Below are 26,405 nucleotides of genomic sequence, written 5' to 3'. Positions count from 1 at the left end.
TAGAGCTTTTAATGATGTCGTTTCCTGGTGCAAAGTTTGCGCGGATGTTTTGGGGGGCCATACAAACTTTTGTGCTCCGAAATTTTCTTGTCCAGAGTCTCATTCGTAGCTCCTGTGTGCAGTGGGAGAGGAGAGGAGGAGCCGGGTACTGTGTGTGCATTGCGTAGTCTGCCCAGAAGACTCTCAGGTGAAAGTGTCGAGTTCTTAAGGAGGCGTGTAATGTGATATGACGTTGTGCGTGAGTGTGTGGGGTTGATAAGGTGCCGTAAGAGGTGCCATGCATGTTTTTTGGAAAGGTGTCCAGCTATGCTGTTGCACACCTGGCTTTAGTTGGATTGGCACAGCTCCTCGGCGTGCGCAGTTGTCTCTGCAGCGTGCTCAGTCGCGTTTTAGAGTTCTGTTCTGTTTCTCCCGTTCCCATCTCCCCTGAATGCTGTGGTACGCCTCCCAGAGGTGGGTTAGGCGTGTGTTCAATAGAGGGGTGTTGGGCGGTGTGATAATGTGTTGTGTGTGTGCGGTGACGTCATTCAGGAGAGATGTTACCCAATGGTCAATGTCTTGTATTTGGGTATTGGTGATCTCCCGATGAGCAGATCGTATAGCGTGTTATTGAATATGATTGTGGGTGAGAAATCAAGGTCTTTGATGTGTGTAAGGTATTTGTATGGCGATAACTCAATTTTCGCTTCAAAATGCGTGTTGCGTATGGGTTCACGAGATCTCTTTGAGTGAGCGGCTTAGTGTAAAGTGCTATTGCCGATTGGAGCTGATGTGTCAAAGTTATGTGTATTCAGGTGTAGGTCTTGGATGGTAGTCCAAAGCGAGTGACTTTTTGCTATGGTTTACCGTCGACCCCTGTAGGTATGTTGACAGTTGAAAACACCGCATTTGAGTAGGGCATTTTGGCCCATGACGCGATATATTCTCTGCAGTACAGCATCGAGAGCGGCCATTGCCTGGCGTGCGGTGTGTTAGATTATGGCTATAAATATTGGAGGTGTGCCGAATTTTGTGCGGATAATCCCTATGAGGACACTTGGGGTAGGGGAGGGGATGGTGTGTTTTTCGTAAGTAATGGTTCGGTGAATGAATGTGGACATTCGGAGAGCTTCGGTGGAGCATGAGGGTGCTGCATATTAAGATGAAAGTTTAGCTTGTTGTTGTGTGTCTTGTAACAAAAGAAGTTCATGCATGGCAGCAAGGCTCAATGCTAAAAGCTCGAAAGGCACGCGCTTAACCAGAAAGCCGCGGCAGTTCCACTGGAGTAGAGATAGATGGTTAGAATCATCGTGACCCACCATGTTGAAGCATGGGCAGAGCAAGGATTGCTGCTTTGAATGTAGTGGAAGTGAGGTAGGGAGCGGGTGTCTGTGTGTAATGGAGGTAGACGACCGCTCATCTCATGAGCTGCAAGTGTTCTCGAGCCTCTGCAGGTGGGTCTCAAATTGCGCGAACTTATTTTCTAGAGTTTAGGTTAGGCGTGTGAATAATGCATTCATCGGTTGCTCGAAACAATTAGACGGCTGCTCGGCTAGTGCTGAGAAGTTGTCTTCAATACCCACCCCCGTAGCTACTAACTTGGCATCGCATTTGGTCTCTAAGTTTCTGAACTCAGCCTGATAATCATCGTTTGAGCCCGAACAGAGCTTCCTTTTATGAGGGGGCGACGAGTGAGTGGCTGAGCTGTTGAATACCTTGTGGTGAGCTGGGGCTGGCTGGGTGGGTATGGGGGCAGTTGTTGCGGAGAAGATGAGGAGGGAGTAAGGTTTTAGATTGTGGGTGTTGTAGACGGCTTATTTCCAAACGCAAGGCCCGAAGCACACGGCGGTCCGGGAAAGGTGGTGTGTTGGCCACTAGTATGCTGGTGCCCTTGGGCGTCTTCAGCTTCTCAGTCCATGTAGGTCGATTGGAGTTCTCGGAGTGTCTGCCTCGAAGGCAAGCAGTTCCTCACGGCCTTGGGCACCTGAATCTGGTATTGTGTGGTCTACTCGTCGCTTGAATCTTGCTTCACACTCTAAAGTAGGCCTGGGTATTTTGGGCAGGTGCTGGTGCTTGCACTCTCGGCTTCCTGGCAGATGCGGGCCTTCGCAGATAATACCGACTAAAGTACATTTAGGGTTTGCTTCCTTCGGATGTAACTCGCCACATCTGGGGCATTTGTGAGACCTATGTTGAATATATACATCTGTGCGTTTTCTTGTGGTCCGTGAGTTACTGTACGTGACAACGCTTGGTGTGTAGGGCGGACACAGATGCAGCCGTCTATCATAAACGATTCTCCGGGGGACTGTGGCTGGACCAAAGGTAATGAGAACTGAACGTGTGAGTCTCATTCGTCGAGTGTCTAGTATGGTTTCATGAGGGCTGCTGGCGATCAAGTTCGCGAGTAGTTCATGTGGCGATTCATTCCAGCAGGCGTTTGTAATAACTCCCCGGACCGAGCCATCAGGGGGTGTGATGTAAGCAGTCGTAGTAAACTCATGCTGTTCGTATGTTATTTGGTGGAGCTGCCCAAGCTTGAGCGCGTCCCCTTGATTAACCAAAGTCACTGTGCAAGTGTTGTTAACGGTGTTAATCCGAAGGGTCAGCGTAGATGGGTCGGTCAGCTGAGCGGCCTGCATGAGAGCGGCGAGGAGGTAGCGTGGCTCCGTCGTCGTAAGGTCAAGGCCTCACTGGGAGCGGAATACCAATTTATATCTGTCGGGTGGAAGGGGTGATAGTTGCTTGATCTTTTATGCAGTAGTATAGAGGATGCGCAGCTGCGGTGATGAGCTCTGTAGCGTGGGAGCTCCGGTGGACTCCGGCGTCTCCCGCGACTGACTCGCCGTCTCTCGCACAGAAGGATCGGCGTTCGCACCGTGGGTCTTTTTTTTTGTGTTTCCCGTAGGGGTGCATGGGCTCTGAGGACTTAAATTTCATCCCATGGGTCACACTGGTATGGGTCAATTGCCGAACTTTGAACTTAAACCTCCTTAGTCGGCTCAGGTGGGTAGGCTGCAGCGTGGCACGTCGAAAAGCCTAGCTTTGCATTAGCGCGACGTGGCTTGGTGTGTGGGCCATACGGCTCTCCTGGGGCTCGTCGAAACCCCAAGAGGGTCATTAGAAAGCGCTCACCTCAACGAAGACATTCGTGTCGTTGAGTGCACTCGAGATATCTTCGTTCTTGCGGTGCTTCTTATGAAATGCGTAGCAAGCCTCTTCACCCACGGTTCTAATTCCAGCCAGCGACCAGCAGCGGTTTCCGATTGAAATCTTAGAACTACTGGCTAATGCAAGGGTCCCCGTGGCCTTTGCAGAAGCAGGTAGTGCGAAGAGACAAAGAGAGTTACGAATGAAATCGTGATTCAACGTCCCATTTTATCGTCCCAGCTCCTCAAGCTGTTTACCCTAGTGCCGAATTCGCAACGCGTATGTTACGACTGCGCATAAAAGTTGCTAAACTCACCGTCGCCTTGTCAGTTACGTAATGAGCTCTGTATATATGCAGCGGCGTGCTGATACACACGATTCCCAACTGCGTCTCACAACATGCAGCGTCGTGTGAATAATAAAGTTATCCGTGGACTACGTCATAGTGATGAGAGCATTTGCTCAAAATATTTCAGAAAACGGAAATAGTGTGTTGGCGGGTTCGTTTGAGAATACGAATATGTTTTCTATTCTCAAATGGAAAAAAAAAGATTACTCGACCAAGTCTTTCCTTTTTTATTTTTGGTTATAAAACAATCTGTTTTCGAATGATTGTTGCTATATACCGGAATGAAGTTTTCACAAATATATAGAAAATTGCTAACAAATGCTTTTTTGGTTTTTTTATATGGGAAGTTCTGAACGGCCCAAAACCACCAATTTAATAAGAAAGACTGAATAGTAGAGGGCTCTGAATTTCACACCACCTGGGGTTTTTAACGTGCACCCAAGTCTGAGCAAACGCGACTGCAGCATTTTCTCCGCCATCTAAAACGCAACCGCCGCAGCTGGCATTCGTTCCCCCGGCCAGTGAGTCAGCAGCGAAATATCTAAGAGAGTAGACCACCGTGGCGGGGCTACTTTTTATGCGTAAACAGTCAGCCTGATGAATCCATCATACTACAATGTTTTAGGGGCGAAGCTCCTTATAGCGGCACCCGTTCGTCCCTCGGTGTCGTAGTAGTAGTCTTAGTGTGTAACCAGTATTACATTTTGACCTCCAAGGTGGTGCCGGTGAGAAATTTTTTCTGTGCGTTCTTGAACCATAAAAGATAGTGCTCAATGTACATGCCTATGGCTGCTAAACGGGAATGAGAAACAGGAAAATCTGGCTTTTAGTTATTGCGCACGCTGCAAAATTGTTATTGTTCAACAACGCACAGAAGTAAAGAAAGGGTTGCTGCCTTATACTTGCTCGGCGTAACCTCCTAGGTTTTAGACAGGTTTAGCGAGCGTTGGGCCGCAGTGCCATGAATACAGTGAACTAGAGGTGGTTAAAGGTGTGAAGTAGACACGAAGCGCAAGCCGTAAGAAAGTGTGCGTGTGCCTCCTCTCGTTCAGTCCTTGGAATGTCCGGGGATGGCGGTGCTTCTATATGACTAATATATGATGGAAAGGATGGAGGTACTTGTAGTGTTGAATAGGTGGACTAACGGACACACAGACAGATGCATGGACGGACGCACGGATAGATGTACAGACGGAGGGATGCATGGACGAACGCAGGAGTTGATGCATTGACGAAAGCAGGGACGGTCGCACAGATGAACGTGCGGACGCATGAACAGACGCACGCACGGACGGGCGGATAGACGCACGGGCGGCCACACAGACGCACGCATGGATGGACGGAAGCAAGAACGAATGAACAGACGGATGCTTCGCCCACTATCCATCATTCACTCCGTGGATATGCTGCCATTTTTTTCAGCAGCGCCGATGTTGAGCAATTGGCCCACGGTATTTTAAAGATTTTAGATTGCTATAACTACCACTGCAGTTTACAAACAAGCGTATAAAAGCAAACTGGGAGGGCATTCACCCTAAAGGCAATACAATATTTCTATGAGTGAAAGCTCAGCCAATGTATGACAACGCCTAACAATGTCTAAACAGCATTAGTAATAATAGCAATGTGTTACAAGTCAAGAAATCAAGTGAAATGTATCACACGTTGTGCACTCCGAATGCGACATTTGCGAAATGACCCGTTGCGTGAGAGCGCTTGGCTAAAAATATACACTAGTAATCAAACTAGCTGCAATAACAAAAAAGCCTTCCGTGCGTCAAGAGATATAATGAAATGCTGCTTGTTTTTTTTTTCAGTTCAAGGTATAGAAAAAAAATCTGACTGGCATTATTAAGGGCAATGGCGAGAGTGGTTCAAAGTACCGTTTTAGGCTGGTTAGGCTGGATAGGTGGTGCCATCAGTCGGGGCCGGTTTGCACAAAAAAAAAAAAACACCATGGCCTTCAAAATTGCCGAATATTGTTCATTAGCGGAAGAGACTTGGTGGCACCTACAAGAAGTGTTGTGTCTGCATGTTCTCCGCAAATTTTCCGGCACCATTGTGCAAATTTGTGTGTGCGGCCAATTTTGACTATTGCCATAGCTTCCTGGAGTTCCGCATCATTTGACACCAATCACAGCGGTAAGTAACCGTATCTTTATATTTTAGAAGACCAAATGCAACTGTCTATCCTGCGAGCAAAGGAGGATTAAAAATATGCAATTTTTCTTTAATCCTCCTTGCTGCGAGCTCGACAAAGCCATTGCCGCCATGTAAGTGGCTGCGGGAACGGTAGTGTGTGGGTTGCGCGCGTGCTCGATGGCCATCGCGAATGAACACTAAGACGCTATTGCGCGTCCCGGATCCTCGCGGATGACGGACACGCGACGCCAAGACCTATATGATATGGATTTTCAAAACTCTACAGCTAACAGCCCTCATCACCATACGAACCCAGGGATCAGAATGCCGGTACTGACAGTCGAAACCAAGGGGATGGAGCCTGGCAAACGGTGCCCACTCAGCGGCAGAAAAAAGCCGTTGCGAAAGAGAAGAAGGCCAAATGCATGAATTTTACAACAACCTTGAGCCACCAACTAATATCCTCTGCTGAAGCAACAAGAAAATCTAAGTACAAGCCAGCCTACAGGCGGCTATCCCCTTGCCGAAAGACAACTTCAAGTTAGTAGTGCGACCACACAAAGGGCTACCGGTCAAGAACCTGGCTAGTCTACTGCTGGCAGACGCCGTGATAGCAAGTTCCAGCGGAGAAATAGCCGGTGAACCATTTTTGCTCAAATCAAGCGAGGTTTTAACATCTTCATTTTTAAGACGCCGCACCAGACAGTGGTGGACTACGTGAGGCGTATTACTACCCTAAAGATAAACGGTGGGCTCTACTCAGCCAATGCCTCGCAGCGACAAGCGAAGAGACTAATAGGGTGTCATTCACGGCTTAGAACTCCACACGACATCTGAAGCGATAAAAGCCAATCTCCGCATACGCACTCAAGGGGTTGAAGTTCTGCAAGCATGTTTGTTCAAAAACACCAAGATGGCCGTTATATAATTTTGGGGAGGGATTACACCTTGGTACGTCTACTACAACGGTGGAGAACTTGCTTGATACCCCTAAGATGTTACCACCTAGGTGTGTGAAGTGTGCCATCAGGTTGATCACCATTCGGACGTCTGCTCCAGCCGCACACTGGAGTGTGTCACGTTTTCGGACAACGGGACCCTGCAGCCGAACACGAGTGCTGTCCGAAGTGCGCAGCTTAGGGCGAGGGTCATTTGACAGGTGACCGAAGTTGCAGGAAACGACTCAAACCTCCACAGAAAAGAACCTCAAGGGCTAGCGTGCGCCAGCCTACTCTTAACGACACCTATTCGAAGCCACCTCAAAAGCCCCGCTGGTCAAGTTATGATGATGAACAACATGCATTGGTCCACTGGTCGGAGTTGCCAGAGACTAGCTCAAAGTTCAGCTCTGGATAAAAATCTACATACAGCTCCCGGACCAGGAATGACTCTACTCACAGGACGCCACCCGATTACCACGCTCACAACTCCCCTAAATTCGGGGCTCGAGGCTCTGCGATCAAGCCAGCGCCTGAATATGGCAAGGTGTGTTGTGCACGAGTTGCTTCTCCCACTGCTCCTATAATGGCTGATCCGGACTGTCAAAAAATAATAATGAAACCTTTGCAGAAATGAAAGAAGAGCTGGCTTCCCTCAAAGCTCACAGCGGTACGGAATCGAGCCAAAAACACTTTCTAAAGCCACCGGCACATTTGGCCATGTTACGATTGAATTGAGTTCTATGGAAGATACATTACAACAAGTAATTTAGCAACTGCAAATTATGCAAAGCTTTGAGCCGCAAATGTATGCCAAATTCCAAAACCAAAAAGTTATGTCGATGAATATATTGCCAGCATAAGGGCCGCCGTTCTTAAACAACCTAAAAGCAGCCGGAGTGCTCCGTCTGTGTGTCGTACGAAACAACAGCCAAACTTGGAGAGCGATAGCATTATCCATGCATAGTAAAACACGAACACACACCGAATATCTCAAATTTTGGCAATGAAGTTAGCGCACCTTCCACAAATGGGCAGCCACACTACAACAATTTTTTACCTAATGTCATTTGTCTACAAGAGGTTGGTAATAAGCCAGTAAAATTGAGTGGCGACTAGTTGATATCAAATCCAGATTACCCTAAAGTCGTCACGCTTGTATAGATTACCTGGTAACTAGCAGCATTAACCACCGAATGATAAGTATACTACCGAATATGCGTAGCATAGCCAAAAGCATAATTACGAATGGGTATAGCCCCCCTAAATAAAATAGGGCCGATTTTGATGCACTCAATCGGTATGCCAAGAGTAACTGCAGCATACAGGATCGACTACTGGTTCTAGAGGACTTCCTTGCCCCTCACACTACCGGGAATACCGAAAAGGTACCCCAAAACGCCGGGAACTCTAGCGAGTTGTTGATGCGCTTGGGCTCCAACTTCTCGTTCTCCCGCAACACCCGACGAGATTAGGCAAGAGCCTCAGCGCAGACACACTTTCTTTTCTTGCATTCATAAAAAATTTTGACGGGGTGCTCTGAAGCGACCTAGAAGGTAATCTCGGCAGTGATAATTATATCTCAAGCGTGTCGATTGCCTCCCCGAAAATTTGTCAATCTGATAGCTATGTTGTTTTAACAGATTGGGTAACTTATCGTATAGTGCCACTGCCCAAAATTCTACAGGATAGTGCTGAAGGTTGGGCAACGCACATACGAGAGGCTCACAAAGCAACTTCTAAGCGGGGTGCACTCACAGCGGAAACCCCGGCAGTCGATAGCCATCTGCTACATATTTGGGAAGCCAGGAGAGGGTTGACCAAGCAACGGAGACAACAGTGACCTAATAAAAAATTGCGTCATTGAATTGCTGAGACACCTGAGTGGTCAAACGCTTACGCGCAGCCGTTGGCGACGGCGAGCTAAGAGAATTTTTGCAACTCACGTCGAGAAACCTTGCACACCTCCAAGACATGGCCAATACTGCGCAGCATATGAAAAACTGGTGAAACCAACTCCGCAGCAAACCAAATTCTTAAGAAGCTCGCCGGGGAATTTGCAGGAACGAGTGACGCCTTCCTCACTAAGTTCCGAGACAAGTACATAGCTGCAGTAACCACTACGCCAAGCACTTCAGCATACCACGGCCAAAAAACGGAGTGGTCGACGCACCAATCACAAAAACAGAACTATTAGCGGCCATGCAAGCAGCAAAGCGCAATAATGCCCCTGGACCTGACAAGCCAGCAAACACAATGCTTCGTAATCTGAGTGACGAACATCTGGAACAGCTTACTCGGTACTTTTATGAACGGGTATAAGGGAAGAGCATGGTTTCACAACATCAAAAGGAAGACAGAATTATTCTTATTCGGAAGACAGGAAGAACGCCTCAACAACAAAATATAAGACCAATATTATTAATATCTTGCCTTCACAAATTATTCGAAAAATGGATCCACACACGTCTCACGACTTGCAGTGAAGATCGGAACCTTTTTCTAACTAGCATGTTTGGATTTCGCCAACATTTGTCAAAGCAGGAAATTTTTCCTCTACTTCGAGAAGAGGTACGCCGCAATACCACAGTTGATGCAGAACATCTCGTCGTAGTTCTCGATTGGAAAACGCATTTCACACTACGTCCCACAAGCTCATCTTATCTAAGCTAAATGACAACGATTGTGGGCAAAAGATTTATGGCTACAATCGCTCTTTCCTAACATCTCGCACTGCTATAATAGGACTAGGAAATACACGCTCAGATTCGTTTCCTATGCCCGATAAAGGCACACCACAAGGGGCGATACTATGCTCTCTTCTCTTCAGCATCGGCATGAGACTCTTAGCAAAAAGTCCAGACGGCGTTTCAGGGCTATGGTACGCGTTCTTTGCGGATGATATTACCCAATGGGCCAACAGTGGCTCTTTTTCGGACAAAAAGAGCAAATCCTACAAGGCGCAGTGACAGCTGTTGATGACTTCGCTTATCGCAGCGGCATGAGCTGTGCTCCCGAAAATTTGATCTTATTAGAATCCCAGGCAGAAGCCGCCACATTTATGAGCCTGTCAACCTCTTTCTAAGAGACCACAAGATAAAAGAGGTACAGAAAATGCGAATCCTTTGACTGTGGCTACAAAGCAACAAGCGAGTGGACTACACAATCAAAACTTTCAGATAAACGGTGAAGCCGATCTCCCGTATGATTTATAGAGTCACCTATCACGAAAAATGTTTCAAGGAAGCTGAGATGCTCCGGCTGGTTCAGGCTTTTCTTCTCAGTCAGCCAACATATAGCCTTCCTTTCCAGGAGATCAATAAAACCGATTTAAGACCCTGGGCGCGTTCATACGAACATTGTTCAAGGCGGCTCTTGGCCTACCATTCGAAGCGTCCACAGAACGCCTCGAAGCCCTCGGTATACACAATCAATATGAGGAGTTACGCCGGGCAGTGCTCACTTCTCAACGGTAGAGGCATACTTTAAGGTGGTAGGCCACCTTGAAATGTCATTGTTTTAGCAAAATAAATTTCTAGGATTTTCTATTTCGTGCACGCCCAAACATTCACATATATGTTGCAACAAAAATTATCCTTCTAGCGTCATTAGTTTGCGAGTTACAGCAAGTTTTCTATACACTAGGCTCCTAGAGCAAAACCAAAACCACGTTTCCAACAGTGGTTTCGGTTTCGAAAAATCGCTTTCAAAAGCAAGTGTTGTTTTGTTTGTAATAGTGCTATTCAAAATACTTTATGCATTTTATTTTGACTGTTATAAAAGATGATGCCATTAAATACAACTTTGCGTTTGAAAGGCTTCGTTAATCTCTAACAACAGCCACAAAGGGGACGCACGATGCTCGTCAGAATATCTGTTGCTTGCCTTGGTCAGGCTACGTCACGCTTCGTTCTGCATTTGTTCTACGTGTCAACGCTTCTAGGGCTGTATCCTTAGGCCACCTGGACCATATTACGACCAGCATGGGAAAGTGCAGAACACAGAAGACGAGGAAGAGCAAGTTTGCTGGAAATTGCTACACGACGACGAGGCTGCCTGCAACCGCAAAGAAGCTTAGGAACATACACAAGGCGTACCAGGCTCCACTAGAGAATTCTGCGCTCCAAGGGAACCGGATAATGAACATTGGTATTTTTCTTCAGTGTTTTCATCGCTGGCATGTTCCGAATGCATGAACACAACACTGAAGCTCGAGGAACACTCTCACCAAGGAATATGCTCAGCTCTTGCGGTCGTGGGTAGTGACTCTGTGTTCATGCGCCCATTTCATACGTGGAGGAAGGTAGGCCATGCCTATATGAACAATTTACGTCTGGTTTATGCAATGCGACAGTTAGGAAAAGGGCACGCTGGTGCGAAACATTTTTCCAAGGCGATGAACATGCCTGCTCCTCCACGTCACTCTGCCTACGACAAACTTTCATCCCGGCTTTCTGCAGCGGCAGGAGAAGTGGCACGAAGTCGATGAATGATGCTGCTGTAAAAGTTCGCCGTGTTGTGGAGAGTGCCGAGTGTGTTGTTTCAGGTGATGGCACGTGGCAGAAGCGTGGCCATTCATCTTTAAACGGTTTTGTGTGTGTGATATCTGTTGACACGGGAAAGGTTATTGGTGTTGAGGCCCTTTCTAGTTCGTGTAAGTCTTGTAAAAGCAAAAAAAGTTGAGGCAAGATAGTGCTTCGTACGAGGAATGGAAGGCAAACCACACATTTTGTCACGCAAACCATGAAGGAAGAGCTGTCAGTATGGAGATGGTTGGTCTATACCGAATATTTGAATGGTCGAAAGGCAAAAGAGACTTGAAGTACCTGGAGTACTACGGCGATGGTGATTCCAAGAGCTATGCCACTGTCAAAGACATGTATGGAATGGACAGTGTGCAGAAACTGGAATGTATTGGGCATGTCCAGAAGCATGTTGGCTGCCGCCTCCGAAAACTGAAGAAGACAGTGCGTGGACTCGGTGGTGAGAGAAAGCTTACTGATTCCCTCATTGAGCGCCTGCAAAACTACTATGGCATTGCCATAGGGACTAATGTGGGCAACCTTTCTACAATAAAAAAAGCTAACCTCGCCACCCTTTCTTATTGCAGCTCTACCTACAAGCAGCCGAGACATGGCCTGTGTTCACTTGGACCGAAAAGCCGCTGCGGATACCAAAGGGTCGAAGCAGTCGGCCAAGGGAAATGTGTACACAAAAAAGGACTTCCAAATGATGTGCTCAACATACTTAAATCTGTCTACAGTGATCTGTGCTCCGATTAACTTCTAATGAAGTGCCTTCATGGAAAGACTCCAAATGCTAATGAGTGTTTCAATAGTCTAATACGGCAGCGGGCACCCAAAAAGGTCTACGTAAGCTTGCCTACTGTAATGTTTGCCTTGCATGATGCTGTGGCACACTTTGATAATGGAAGTGTAAGCACCCTAGATATCCTGAGGCAAGCTGGCAAAGAACCAGGGTCCCACACGACGAAAACTTGCTGTAGTACCGCGGTAAGAATTGGTAGCGCGGCAATTTTTGTGTGCTTTTATTTGCTTTGCGGCGTAAGCTTGGGACGGCATGTCAGCCGCGGGCAGCCAGCGTTGCTTGAGTGACAAGCGGTCGAAGCGCGACTAACCGGTTTTCCCGCGAGCGCAGACACACGGTGCCAGCATATTACCCTGCTTTGTTCAACGCCAGAGACGGTCGAGCGTTTCGAGTTACTATTAACTCAAGGAAAAGGGAACCAACCGGGGCAACAAAAGGGGTGAGATTATAAGCGTCATTGTGACGGCCCCTATTGCCTCTCGGAACTGGCAGTCGGCGCATCAACGGGCCTCTTCCGAGACCCAGCGCACCGCGGTGACTCCTCGCATCGGTTCGGCGTATGGCCCGGCCACGTACTGTTTGCGCGCCTGCAGAATCGGCGGCGCGCGTTGCGAAAACTCTGAAGTCACCGACGACCTTTTCTGCTGGTCCCGCTTTGGTCCAGTAACTCTCAGAAGTGGGCTCGCGACACGGGAAACGGTGACGGCCACCCGTTCGACGCCGGGGTCGCCTATTGTTGAATCGGGCATGTCTTCGACTGCGTCCCCGTTTATCCGAGCAAAGGAGCTCGTAAGCAGAAACATGCGCGGTCAGCGAGTGGTTCCTCGTACGGCGCACAGAGGCAAGAGGATTATAGCCCCGTCGTCAAGAAATTGACGTGGTAGAGGAGAGTCGCCCTACGGCTGCAATACCGAGTACGGCTAGCTCTGTCTAGATAATTGTGCGCCGCGAAGCTGGCCCTGGCCTCTATGCTTTTTCTAGTTTTGTTTTATTTACGTTTGGGTTGTTGTGTTGTTTGGGGAGAGTGCATGAGTCCCACGTGCACGAAGGCGGCATCCTCGTGGCGGTTTTTTTGTTGATCTACCTACTGTACTGTCCAATCAAAGGTCAAGCAGGTGATTATTTGCCGAGAGTGTTGTAAGGGCGGAGCGCCAGGAAGGGATAAAAAGAGGCTCCGGGGCTTCGCCAAGTGTTCTGAACCGAGCTTGCGGTGTTAGGCACCATCGGCTCCGCCGAAGCCCGTAGGGTCGCCCTACAGAAGTCGGTTCATTTCCAAGTTGTTTTTCTTTTCTTTTTTTTTGTAACACTGATGTTCATTGTTTTGTAAAATCTGTAAATACAAGTTTTTCTCAGCCATCTAGAACTTCTTCAGCGTTGCTTCTGCTTCATCATCAAGCGACCAGCAGGCCGATAGCCGCTATTGGGATAGTGGCGTACGTTTCTTCTCCCACTTTGCTACACCACCACGGGTGGTGCGCCTCGGGCGCCGAGTGGGGAGAAGTGGTTTTTTCTACATCGAGAAGAAGAGAACCTGATTCTACTCTTGCATCGCCAGGGATCACCTGCGCATGAAGAATCCTAAACGCAAGTCAGCGGATGGGACAAAACAGGCCACGAAGAAAAGACGAGCAGCCACCCGAACAAAAGGAAACAATAATTCTTCCGCAGAAGGGCCCAGCTATGAATCTGATGCATTTTAGGCCTACATGCGAAGATTGTGACTCTTTTTACAAGCTCGGAAATCTTTGTTTACGTTTTTATGAAAACGACAATTTGCTCCAAATGTTGCGGCACAAACTTTCATAACCAATGTCTCAGCGTATACTTTGAACTGAAATTTTGCAGAATGATTTACAACATATATATCTCTGCAGTGAACTAGAATTAAAAAAATCCATGGAGTATTTTTCAGTTCACAGCTAAAACCTCCAACAGGTTCAGTCTAAATTGGAACGTTTTCCCCGTTTTTTGTTTTTTAGCATTCCTACCTTTATATTCACTGCATATTATTTATTCTAGTTAACTGCATAGCTCCAGCCATTAGTTACAAAAATGTCAAAGCTTTATTGAATAAAGCCACCCATTATTCACTTATCACAGCTGGCGTGGCTAGCACTTTTAGTGCAATTTTTGACAAAGAGAACCTCCAAATAAATGAATATTCAATATTTTGCGCTGTGAATAGCTGGGTAAGCTAAATTAGAAATTCTGGTTTTAAGGAAAAGTTATTTCAACGCTGCCTGCCCTTAAAATATTTTTGTTTTTGAGTGGCCTATAACCCTAACCACAACTGGAGCAACTTCCTATGCCGCGTACACTCTAAAGCAAAATTACCCGAAAAAAGAGTAACAGAGCCCAATAGGCGCGCGCGATGAACAAATAGACCGTTGAGGAGCAACCACAGAGGGAAGCGTGCCACGCAAAACCACTTATTCTCCACTATAACTGAACCGCCCGGGCATTGCAGGCAGCGCGAAAAGCGTTGCCAAGGTGAGCAGCCTTCCTTCTCCAAAGCACATTTCCTTTTCCTCCTCTGCTGGCTCGGTCTTTCCCCGTATTTTGCCGGCGGCGGTTGCGTAGCGTCACGCTCTGGGTGCTTGACCACGGCCGCCTGGATTCGACGATCTAAGAATTACGACGTGGTGCTTGTTGTACGCCTGGATAAGCGTGGGCTGCTGCTTTAGCGTTTCGCTGCACTCATGAAGTCTGGAGCAAGCCTCGACAGGTCACCATGCCGCGCTATATATCTCTGACTTCAAGATAGTCACGACCAATAAACGACAGCAACAGTTGGGAAGGCCAATATGGCGGCCGAGAAGAACAGGCCTGTCGGATATTTACTTCAGTCCGACTAAGGGCAGAAAACAGCGCTGGCTTCTAAGGCAAGTAGGCTATCATTCTTTATTCTACTCTACTTGTCGCGTGAGTGATACAGATCGCGCTTGCCGGCAACGGGCTCGGTCGTGTTGCATATCGCACGCACAAAATGCATCGCGAAGGTCAGCTTCGGCGTCTGCAGTTAGCCTGTGCTTTGCGACCGGCTGAAAATTGGCCGCCATTGCCGCCGGCCTCCCCTGTGCTCACTCATCAAGTGCTCACCTGTCTTCGCCGCCGCGGTGAGCTGCGGGATGACGATATTCGGCTGAGACCTCGTCGCTGTGTTGGTAGTCGTCAAAAACACGTTGCGGGTTCTCGTAAAGAGCTTCGTTATAGCATGTTGTGCGCTGTAAGTGCACCGGAACAGGCTGGCGGGGCTTTCGCTAGCGTCGGAACTCAGGGAAAGTTGGTCGCCATTACAGTTGGCTTTTCTGTCAGTCGGTCACAAGCAGCTGGACGCCGTCCGTTGGCCGCGGTGGCGGACTCGCGTTTGCGCGCTCCACTCACTCAAGGTTGTGGAAAGGGGCCGCATTACCGTCGATTTCTTCAGTGCTAGCTCCAAATCAGCTCGGCGCTATTCGTGGTGGCGGCCAGCGTACGCTGGCTCTCCTGTTCGAAGCTCGCTGGCGGCAGACACTCCGCGTACAGCGCCATGCTTAGTCTCGCATTCGCTTGCTCGAGCTCAACAACGTCGCTCGCTTAGGACTCACTGACTTGTTAGCGGCACGGTGGTTCGCGGAGTTGTGGCTACGGCTGGCGCTTCTAAGCTGTTGTGCTACGGAGATCGAAATGAGTCTGACGATGTGTGACATCACGGCAAAATTATTAGCATGTCATCTCTCACGTATGTTTTTATTTCACCTTGCAAGTATTTCTCATATCCATTCGTATTCATCGTCTGTCCCGTTGACTCACTATTTTACATACTTATTGTGCCGCCGTGGGCACACACCGTACTGGAGGCTGTGTGCGCTGGCGTCTGCGATGCCTGTCATCCATCTTTTTCGTCAGAGCAGCTTAAGAAAGACTGTGCGAGATGTGAAGGTAAAGTTATTTGTGTCTGATATTTACAAGCATATTTTTATATTAACTTGCACGTACTTGTCATATGCGTGCACCTTCATCTTCTGCCAGGTGTGCTTAACTATATTTACTATCTTATTGTACGTACAGCCGTGGGAACACAACAGGCATAAGGCTGCGTGCGCTGGCGTCTGCAATGCCTGTCATCTATCGCTTTCGTCGGAGGAGCTTCCAAGGTGTGAACAAGATTTGACAACGAGACTGGACTTGTACACTTCACCATGAATTCACTTAAAAGAACGCAGAAACTTCAGTGTATGTAGAAAAACAAAGATTTCGATGTCTCACTTGTGTCTTTCGTTGTTGCCGTGACTGCGACAACAGTTACACATAAGTGGCTAACTACTTTTTCGCGTGTTATTTTCTTCGCAATTTATTGCTCACTGCGCAGAAAAACAGGCGAAAAAAGTATTAGGCCTGGCGGAAAATAAACAAAAAACATTGTGTGAACTGGGGACGAAAGTCCATCGGATTGGAGTATTTGAGTGGATCAACCATTCGTCCGGCAAGGTACAACTGTGAGGATAACGATTGCTCAGTAAGGTGTGAGTGTGGGGATTAACAGTTGCCCTATAAGGTGCAATATTGAGAACTAAATGTTAGTCCTTTGAGGTGAATTGTGGGATTAAATCTTAGTCACTGAGATGTTTATGTGAGGGATAAATGTAAGTCCTTTGAGCTCGTCTGCGGGGACTAACTGTTAGACACGGTGCCGTTAGTCCATGAAGAGATTATTGGTTGTGGCAGCCCCATTAGTCCCGAAAAGGACGAACCACACACCCTTTTAACACTCTTTTGTATAAAGTTTAGGCTATTTTTGTGAGTTTTGCTTCGAGCGCATCAGTTGCGGATGGTTGGAGTGCATGAAAAGTAAACGCGAAAAGTTTCTAACTTCCAAAGAATAAACTGTCGCTGCCCTTAAGACAGCATTCTATTTCTTGGTGTTTTGGAGTAGTTAATAAAACTGTGGCAAATAGATATACTTGTACACATTTGTCTTCAGTAGGGAGTCAGATATACGTACTGGAAATTACATCTACAACTAGCCTAACGCGTAGACTTGGGGATTAAATGGTAAAGAGCGAAATATTTTAGTTCTAGCAGCACCAGTTAAACGTAGTGGCAAGTATTGTTGTACCCAACACGAGTAATAAGCAATCTCTTGCGTCTACCGTGCTTTTGAAAAAGTGATCTCCCGCGTTAGGCTTTCCATAAAGCACTAACGTTTCAAAAAGTTGTATGGACCATGACAACTTCGTTCTTCATTCGCTTGGCAAGTACCTATTGTATAGTTCATTCCAGGATTATTCTAGCTTAGCAGTTGCTATGTCGCATGAACAGCTGCTTGCAAAGTACAGCAATAAAATATCTAAAAGAATACTTGCAACTCATTGAAAAGCTCACTTTTTGTGTCGGAGTTACATAAACCTGCAAAGTTTTAATAAAATCTAAGCAGTAGTTTTTGCCTGGACCTTCGTAAGGTAAAGGTTTATCACCAAAAAGCGCCTAAATTTCATCATTTCATGGCCTAGGTAAAATGTATGCTGATGCAGCATGCAAAGCTTAGAATGACTGTCTTCGCAATGTCTATAAGTTTATTGATAATGAAAATAAATGTTTTCATAATTTAATTTAAATGCTATGTTTGTACTGCCCCATAAATTTGGTCTGCAGCCCTGAGTTTGTGCCTTCGTTCTTTCCTATCTATACATGACTACTGCAGAGCCTCCAAACGTGTGCATTTTTTTTTCCTATTTGGGTTTCTCCTTTATTTGCATTACTGTTATTCCAGTTTTGTTTGCATTACTTTCTTATAATTTATTAGGTTCACTCATTGTATTTGTCGATAGGTAATGCATTATCATGCCAGTAAATAGTTATTTGTTCATTTGAGCTACTACTTTTTAAGCTCCTACATGAATAATTTCGGCAGTCTTAAACACAATGTTTGAACGTAAATCAGAAAGTGTTTACAAGCCTAAAAAACTTGTTTCGTGCTTAAGAGCCGTGCACATTATTCTGGTTATTATTCCTCTTCATAGACATCTTTCACGATGCATGATGATATTTGGGATTGGTAAAAACGAACATGAAATATTTTAAGGCCATCTTTCTGTGCAGTACTAACACAATTTGTAATTCCATTGGGTTAAATAATGGTTATCGAAGGTCTCCAGTTCTGCTTTTTATTAACGTATGGAAAACACTGGCTCAAACTGTTTACAACATGCGAAGTGATATACAAATTTTCTTCAAAACTGTGTATTCTTGCAGAAATCATGTTTTGCTTTCCCGGAGGTCAAAAATTCTCCAATATCACAACTATTATAGCTAAATCTATGGCTAGACAACTGATATTTGTTAGTCACGAGAAAAAGAAATGCGTGTGCTTTTTATAGTGTGCTCTTTTTCTCTTTTTATATCAACTCACACAGAAAATACAAAGTTTCGGTTTCAGCGAGGAACATTTCAAGCCACTCACAATGATTCACTGAAATTTACCTGATTAATAAATACGAGAGCAGTTCAACATGTTTGCTCATAATTCACTTGTACGTCACACGACATCAGGGAAGAAGTCGGGGAAGGAACTCAACTGGAACTGATGAAAATAATTTAGAAAATGGGGTGCCTATTTAGGCTGATACTCTTCAGGCCGACATGCCTTCTTCAATAATGCGACATACGAATGGTAGCCTTATAGAAATAGCTGCCAATCGGTACTCTGTTTCCGGTGACATTTAGTGTTTGAAAGCTTTATAAACACATAAAAAGACTACCATATACACCAACTTGAATTGCTTAACTGGTACCTAATTCATCTCACAAATAGAGAAATAAATCGCTTGTGCTTACATATGTTACGAATGCATTTTTATGAATTGCAGTAGCGTTTCGCCTTACCAAATAAATACCCCATGTGCACTTGTATTATTGTTAATAAATATGCACACTCGGGACTATTCGCTCTTACGAGCACCCTACGTGAAGCCATGAGAAGTTCTGAGGACTTCATTTACTCCGCAGTTTTTTTTCAGTCTTTTCTTACAAGAGTGGTAAAAAACATGTACCAATGGTTCAGAAAAGTCTCAGGAAACAACCAACCCAGGCTACTGCCCTCGCTAAAGCGACTGCGTTTCCTTATACCAACAATTCGTCAAATTGCACCACACCAGGCAATAAAGAGATTGACTGGTAGCATTCTTTCATGTAATATTTGAATATATTGTTAGCACACACATTTTGTTGTCTTGGCAGCGTACGCGTCTTATGTTATTTCTAACAATCGTGCAATTTGTGGATTGTTGTGTGGTTTTCCTTATGCGCTGCTTACTGCTGCACAATATATTCTTCTCATAAAGGCTAGTATATGCCCTTGAAACAGCTCTTGTCTCATATATTTTCAATTGTATATTTTCCTGTTTCTGTTGCATACTATTGGCTATAAGGTGGCTGCGTTTTCGGTGGAAGCACAAATGTGGTAGGCCTGTGTACTGAGATGTGTGTGCACGTTAAAAAACCACAGGTGGTTAAGATTTCCGCAGCCCTGCACTACGGCGTCTTTAATATTCATGTGTTTGTTTTGGGACGTTAAATATGACATATGAATAAATCAATCAATATTATTGGGTATAACCGATTGGCCATTACAATATTAATACAATAGCGGAAGCGGTTTCATTGCGCCAGTTTTTTGTGGTATGTGACGTGTACCATGTAATATTTACTCTATGTGTTCTTTGAACACGAATAAGTACCTATTTACAAAAAGATGAAGGACATACACGAGCAATCAAGGGACCTCCGGCGATTGGGGGGCTTCTGTGCTGAAAATTGAATAATGTGAAAATAAGCAACAAGGAATGAAGAAATACATGCTCTCAGCTAGTTGTTAGCCTGCTACTTTCAATACGCCTTGAGAAAGATTGCTAGAGCAATCTTTCTCAAGGCGTATTGAAAGTGGCGGGCTAACAACTAGCTGAGAGGCCTATCGGTCGAGAAAATCACAAAAAAACTGAAAACAAACCACCGAGAGCGCAGCTCAATGGCCTTCCGTATTTCTGCTGATTTTAGAGACGACGTTATCTCTAAATACTTAAACGAAGAAATTTGTGTCTGCTAATATGACACTTTTTACCTCTTTCTGAACGCCACCCCATCTTGAAAAGATGGCTACATCAATACTGGTGCACATTTGTACATAAGCGTATTTTGCAAAGTTTCACTAAATAAAACATTTAAATAACAGTCACCTTTCCTACAAGTGCATGGAATAACTTCGATTTCGAAGGATTGTGATCTTATTCTTTGTTTTCTCAAATCTCTTGCTTCCCTCTGATCTTTTCTATGTCATTTTTATATATTTATCTCGGTCTAAATGTTATTCCGTCCTTGCTTCTTCATTGCTAGATGTTAGAACAATATACAGTAATGCAGAGCAGTTCAGAAAAAGGTTACGTTGAGCAGCCGTGGTTTCTTGGTGTGCATTAAAGATCCACCCATCTTAATGAATTGGATGAAGACAAGTGGGTAAAGTTCTGGGTATCGTACAGGTGAGTTTCACTCTTGTTTTCTAAATTAGGAATACGTAGTTTTTGACATAGTGTGAATCATGCAAAATTCGTACCAGTGAGACTGTCCACTTTTATCCAGTCTGGTTGTTATGCACCCATACCAAATAGACATTATGAGGAACATTCTCTCAATCTCAATAATAATGCAATTTTTCTTGGGATGAAACACTTACGCCACTTGGACCAGGAGTGGGGCTTAATGGCAGCAGAGCCTGAAAAGAGTGGATTTTGGCAATTTAGAATAAGTAACGCCTGTATGCATAAAGGACACTGTTGTATACATCATTTTACCTGCACTATTCAAAGTTGTTGTAAGATTCGTCTAGTTACCCTTTTTCAGTAAAGGCATGTTTTCTGGCAAGGTTGCATGTACTTCCACAAAGTATGTCTGAGAACACTTCAGTCTTCAAGTTCATGCGATTGAACCACTACAGTGAGTTTGAAAGTCAGTTAGTACCTTACAACTTTTATACTTGTGATGTTGTAACAATATTTTTTCAACCTCAGGGACTACTTTTTTGGTCATAAGAACTTGTTTCTTCGTCTCAGCAACTAGGTTCGTTTCATATCGAAATGCAACCTCTCTAGCTACATCACACTGGTATGCTTTTACTATGTTAGGAAACGCAAGCGACAGGCCAGTTGCTTCTAACTTGCTTCAGGACTGCTTTATTGCACGCCTGGTGAAATAGCCACATTAAACTGTTGTGAGCCTATAAAGATGTTCGAATTGACCTTGAATGGCAAGCTTCATAACACAGCCCTCTTTGCTTTCCTCCATTCGGCTAACTAATATAAATATAATATAGGTAAAAATTTTTATGGTACATCTCTGTTTTGCTTATTGAATGAATTGACACGGAAAAATTTGTGTGGGGTTACAGTAGCAGTAAGCTTATTATGACGTCAAGAAAATTCACAGCACGTAGGCTTGGTATGAGGAATCAGCCGTAATGTAAAAAAATGGCTGAAATCACTGGTGCATTACTCAGCAGTATGTTGTTGGAAAATATGACTTGGTCCTCAGATAAAAGAAATGAATCTATTCGATATGCTGTTGATTTTATTCTTGGAGGTGATTAGACCACCAGCTTGCAAAATATATCTACTCTCTCATAGACACCTAAGATTTGAATCTGCTTGCACAAATCACTTCCTACGAGGGTGGTCCGATAAGTATTTAGCCTCACTGTCAGAGCTCGAACCACACAATGAGACATATACCGATGTTGATTATGATTTGTTAGACAGGCACCTGCAAAAAACTAGTCCAATCTGGTACACATTTTGGTTTTGACAGCTTGAGGAAGCAGTTAATTTTCGTTCGTTTGTTAAAAATAAAAAAGAATATAAGTTGGTTAATCAATTCTTGTTTTATGAAATGAAACTACCCAAAGAAATCAAAGAGTGATTAGATGCTGTCTATGAAAAGTGTTCTTCTTCGTTAGCACTTGTCAAAATTGGTTCAACGATTTAAACGCGATCGCACGTGGGTTCTTGATGAGCTTTGCCCAGGAACCCCGCAAAAAACTATGATTGCCGATAACGTAGCAGAAATCCACGACCTCGTACTCGCAAACTACCGACTGAATGTGCGCGAGTTAGCTGAGAGAGAATTTAAAATGGCTTTATGTGTAATACCCTGAAAAAACTTTCAGCATGAGAAAGTTGTCGGCGCAATGCGAGCAGTGTTTTCGAACTCTGGGCAACTGGCCTGTCCATGACATCACTTCTGAGCATTGTTTGAAGCTCCGAAGTGATGTCAGTGTTTGAACACGCCAGAGTTCCAGCTTTGATTTGTGAGCGTCGATGAAACAATAATCTACTTGTAGACACTTGACAAAAGAACAGTCGAAACAGTAGGATGTACCTGAAGAACCTGCTTCGAAGATGGTAAAAGTTTCGCAGCGGCTGAAAATGTGATGGGCACCTTTTTCTGAGATCCTCTAAGGGCGATCTTTGTCGACTACTTTGGGATACCGAGCCAGTCGTGCCGGAGTTCAACCTGGACATTACTATGGCCGAGAACCGAAAGGATTTCTTCTTCCCAAATGGCAAATTCCTTCGGACCCTCACGGCATACGTAAGATGCCGAAGAACTTTAATGAAGACTCCATCGACTCAATCATGGAAAAGATTAATAAAAGGTGGTGCCATCAAGAGCTCCCCGCACAGTGGAAGACGGCTTACACGGTACTGAAGCCTATGAACGTTCGGCTTTTTCTATAGATCTCTCTTTTTCGACTGGTGTAGAAAATAGTGAAAATAAAAGATTTTGATTGATTGATTGATTCATTGATAAGTGATATTCCCAAATCCTGGTAAAGCACCAGAAATAGATACTTTAGAACTAATTTCCTTAACCTAATGTGTCGGTGAGATCACAGAGTATGCCCTGCTGAACCACCTCAAGGTGCGCCTCGAGACTAATGACATGTACACCCACATTGTGATTGGATTCAGAGCTGGACTCACCACACAGGGTTCGATCAAGCTGATAAAGCATCACATCATCGACTTGAACACAGGGATACCAGAGCCAACTTTCGATTAGACATGCAGAAGACTTTCGACAACGTTTCCCACAAATTCATTTTTCAGGTCATTGCAAGCCTAGGGCTAGAAAAGAGTCGATGACTTTATCAGATTCTTGCTTATCCAGAGAACTACTAAGCTGCAGATAGAAAGGTACTTCTCGCAAAAGCTCGCCCTCAGTTCACGCGGCATGTCTTACGGCTCAGTTGTTTCACCGATATTATTTAACATCGTGGTCAGCTGCCTCTACACGGAACTCTCGAACGTTCAAGGAATCAATCCTACCAACTACGCCGATGATATAACTATCTGGTGCACCGGCGGAAGCCATGACCAAGTTGGGAAAGCCATACAGCGTGCAATCGCTGAGACCGAACGTTTCTTCCGTCCTAACAAACTCAAGTGCTCCCCATAATGCGGAGCTCCTGCTCTACATGATAAGACCCTGAGGCGGCGGGCTCAATGGCTAGAAACCTGCGTCTCAAAGTGAAATACGGCTTCTCAATGATGGACGGTTCCTAGAGCCCAGAAGGGACACGCTCCGAATATTGACCATGCATATCGTGTCTAATGGAGCTAACGGAGCCACACTCAGACAGAAGAATACCAAGACAGAAAGAGCTTTTGGCATCATCCGGAGGCTCACCAACATACACTGGCGAATCAAGGAAAACAATATCACCTGTAGCATACAAGCGTTTGTGCTGTGCCACCTGTCGTACTGCCATGCATAATTGCCATGCATAACAGCCATGCATAATTGCCATGTTCCACAGTAGAGTAAGCTCTATTCCCGTATAAGAAAGGTCTTTAGATTCGAGCTAAGCTTGCCTGTAAGCAGTCGCACTGAAAACCTGTTCAAGCTTAGTGTTCACAATACACTCGAAGAGATAATCGAGGTGCAAGAGTGCTAACAGCTGCTCCGGCTTTCCGAAACGAAACTGGGTCGCAACACATTCGACGGTTTGGGCCTCAATTCTATGGACCAGTGCTCTAATTCCACGTGGATTTTCAGAGATATATGGTCTCAACTGCACGTCACACACATTCGCCACAATATGCACCCTGCACACATGGTCAGCCGACGTAGAGCCAGGGGTAGAGCTCTTCTCGAGCACGTTCATAGCAAACGCACTGATTCAAATTTTGTGTATGTTGCGCGACATGTCCTACAAGAGGCATTCGCTGTTTCATTCGTTTACTCGGATTCCCGGCTTACTTGCTCCGCCACGGTACTCAACATCGAAGCCCTTGATAGCCGAACAAGTTGCAATCGTGATGGCTATGCTAAATAGTTGCAGTGAGTCAGTATACAGCGATACTGAGGTGGCTATAGAGGCCTACGAAACCAGGATGGTAACCCCTCAGGCCCTCCGCATTCTCGAAAGCGTCAAGAGTATCACGCACCACTTTCTCATTTGGCTTCCCGCTCCCCTCGGGTCACTTGAGGGCTCTACCTGTAAGCCTGACGAGGGCGCACACGAGGCCGTGCAAGCACTCACTAATTGCGCTACCTCCGCAGTCCCTCTGCCTCGCAGAGAATGCTCGCTCACGTTCAAAGCAATAACATAAGACTTATACCTGTGAACACGGGTACTCCCCACTACCCTCCCACACCCGGTCTTGCGCAGGGCACAGACAGTTATCCTTAGTCTATTTCCTGACAGCGTGTATCCTAACCCTGCATGTTCAAGTAGGTATAGATAAATCTTTGCTTAGGGTGAGTCACACACAATTTGCGCCAGTCCGACTAAACGCGTTATGTTGTAAGCCAAGTATGCACAACTACCAAGTTAAGACTTCATGAAGTACATTTTGGAGCATCAATTTAACATAGTTTATCTTGAAATAAAACACTTACCCCACTTGGACCAGGAATGGGGCTTAATCGCTGTGGATAATAAAAAACAAGAAGATTACATTGTGAAATCATTGATGCCTATATGAAAAAAGACAAGATTGTTCATATCCTTAATACTGCCATATTTACAATTTTACAGCGAAAATTGCAGGGTGGCGCACATTTACCGAATAATCTTTTCTGAAAAGGTTGCATGAACTTCCACACAGCGTTTGAGAACAGATAAGCTTCGAATTTTAACAATAGCCTTTGAAAATTATTATCTTCTGGCTGCATTGCTGCACTGCAAGTGAAATATTCCAAAATTGGTGTTAGGCTAACTGATAGGTGCAGCACTTAAGCTTCTGAATTGTGCAACGCATGCGACCTATGTAGTTTTGCGTACACTATAAGGCAAAATTACCCGAAAAAAGAGTAACGGAGCCCAATAGGCGCGCGAGATGAACAGATAGGAAATTGAGGAGCAACCACAGAGGATAGCATGGCACGCGAAATCGAGGCATGAACCGCCAACGCATTGCAGGCAGAGCGAAAAGCGTTGCCAAGGTGACCAGGCCTCCCTCTCCTCCTCTGTGGCTAAGCCTTTCCCCGTGTTTTGCCGGCGTCGGTTCGTGTTGTGTCGCTCTTAGAGTGCTCGACCACGGCCGCCTGGATTCGACGATCCACGAATTACAACGTAGTGCTTGTGTGTACGCTCGGGTGAGCGTGGGCTGCTGCTTTTGCGTTTCGCTGCATTCATGAAGTCTGGAGCAAGTCTCGATCCGTCACCACGCTGCGCTGTATATCTCTGGCTTCACGATAGTCACGAACAACACACGACAGCAACAGTTGGGAAGGCCAATATGGCAGCTGAGAAAACAACAGACCTATTGGATATATACTTCAGACGGACTCAGGGCAGAAAACAGCGCTAGATTCTAGGACAAGTAGGTTACCATTCTTTACTCTACTCTACTTGTCGCGTTTGCAATACACATCGCGCTAGCCGGCAACGGGCTCGGTCGTGCTGTATATCGCACGCACAAAATGCATCGCGAAGGCCAGCTTCGGCGTCTGCAGTCCGCCCGTGCTTTGCGACCGCCTGGAATTTGGCCACCAGTGCCGTCAGCCTCCCGTACGCTCGCTCGTCGAGTTTTCATTTGTCTTCGCCACCACGATGAGCTCCGGGCTGACCATATTGGGCTGACACCTTGTCGCCGTGTTGGGAGTCGTCGAAAACACGTTGCGGGTTTTCGTAACGAGCTTGGTTGTAGCATAGTGCGCGCAGTAAGTGCACCAGCACGGGCTGGCGGGGCTTTCGCTAGCGTTGGAACTCACTGAAAATTGGTCGCCAATACAGTTCACATTCCCGTCAGTTGGTCGCGAGCAGCTCGGCGCGATCCGTAGGCCGCGGCGGCGAATTCGGGTTTGCGCGCTGCACTCGCTAGAGCTTGTGGAAAAGGGCCGCATTACCGTCAATTTCTTTCGCGCTAGCTCCAAACCAGCTCAGCACTATCCGTGGCGGCAGCCATGCGTACGCTCGCTTTCCTGTTCGAAGTTCGCTGGCGGCAGACACTCCGCGTGCACCGCCATGCTTCGTCTTGGAATCG

General features: G+C 45.8%; 1 protein-coding gene across 1 annotated transcript in view; it reads right to left on the bottom strand.

The window, feature by feature from the left end:
* Positions 1 to 26,405, bottom strand: part of LOC142765973 (uncharacterized) — a 150,336-nt gene that overhangs the window by 62,397 nt on the left and 61,534 nt on the right. Inside the window, exons 6-8 of the mRNA XM_075867781.1 lie at positions 24,817 to 24,846; positions 20,594 to 20,632; positions 19,632 to 19,673 (exon numbers count right to left, since the gene is read on the bottom strand). Coding sequence (XP_075723896.1) covers positions 19,632 to 19,673; positions 20,594 to 20,632; positions 24,817 to 24,846 — 111 coding nt within the window. The remainder of the gene's footprint in view (positions 1 to 19,631; positions 19,674 to 20,593; positions 20,633 to 24,816; positions 24,847 to 26,405) is intronic.

Source organism: Rhipicephalus microplus, chromosome 6 (genome assembly GCF_043290135.1).
Source record: "Rhipicephalus microplus isolate Deutch F79 chromosome 6, USDA_Rmic, whole genome shotgun sequence".
Lineage (NCBI taxonomy): Eukaryota > Metazoa > Arthropoda > Arachnida > Ixodida > Ixodidae > Rhipicephalus > Rhipicephalus microplus.
This window is presented reverse-complemented; position numbering and strand designations above follow the sequence as displayed.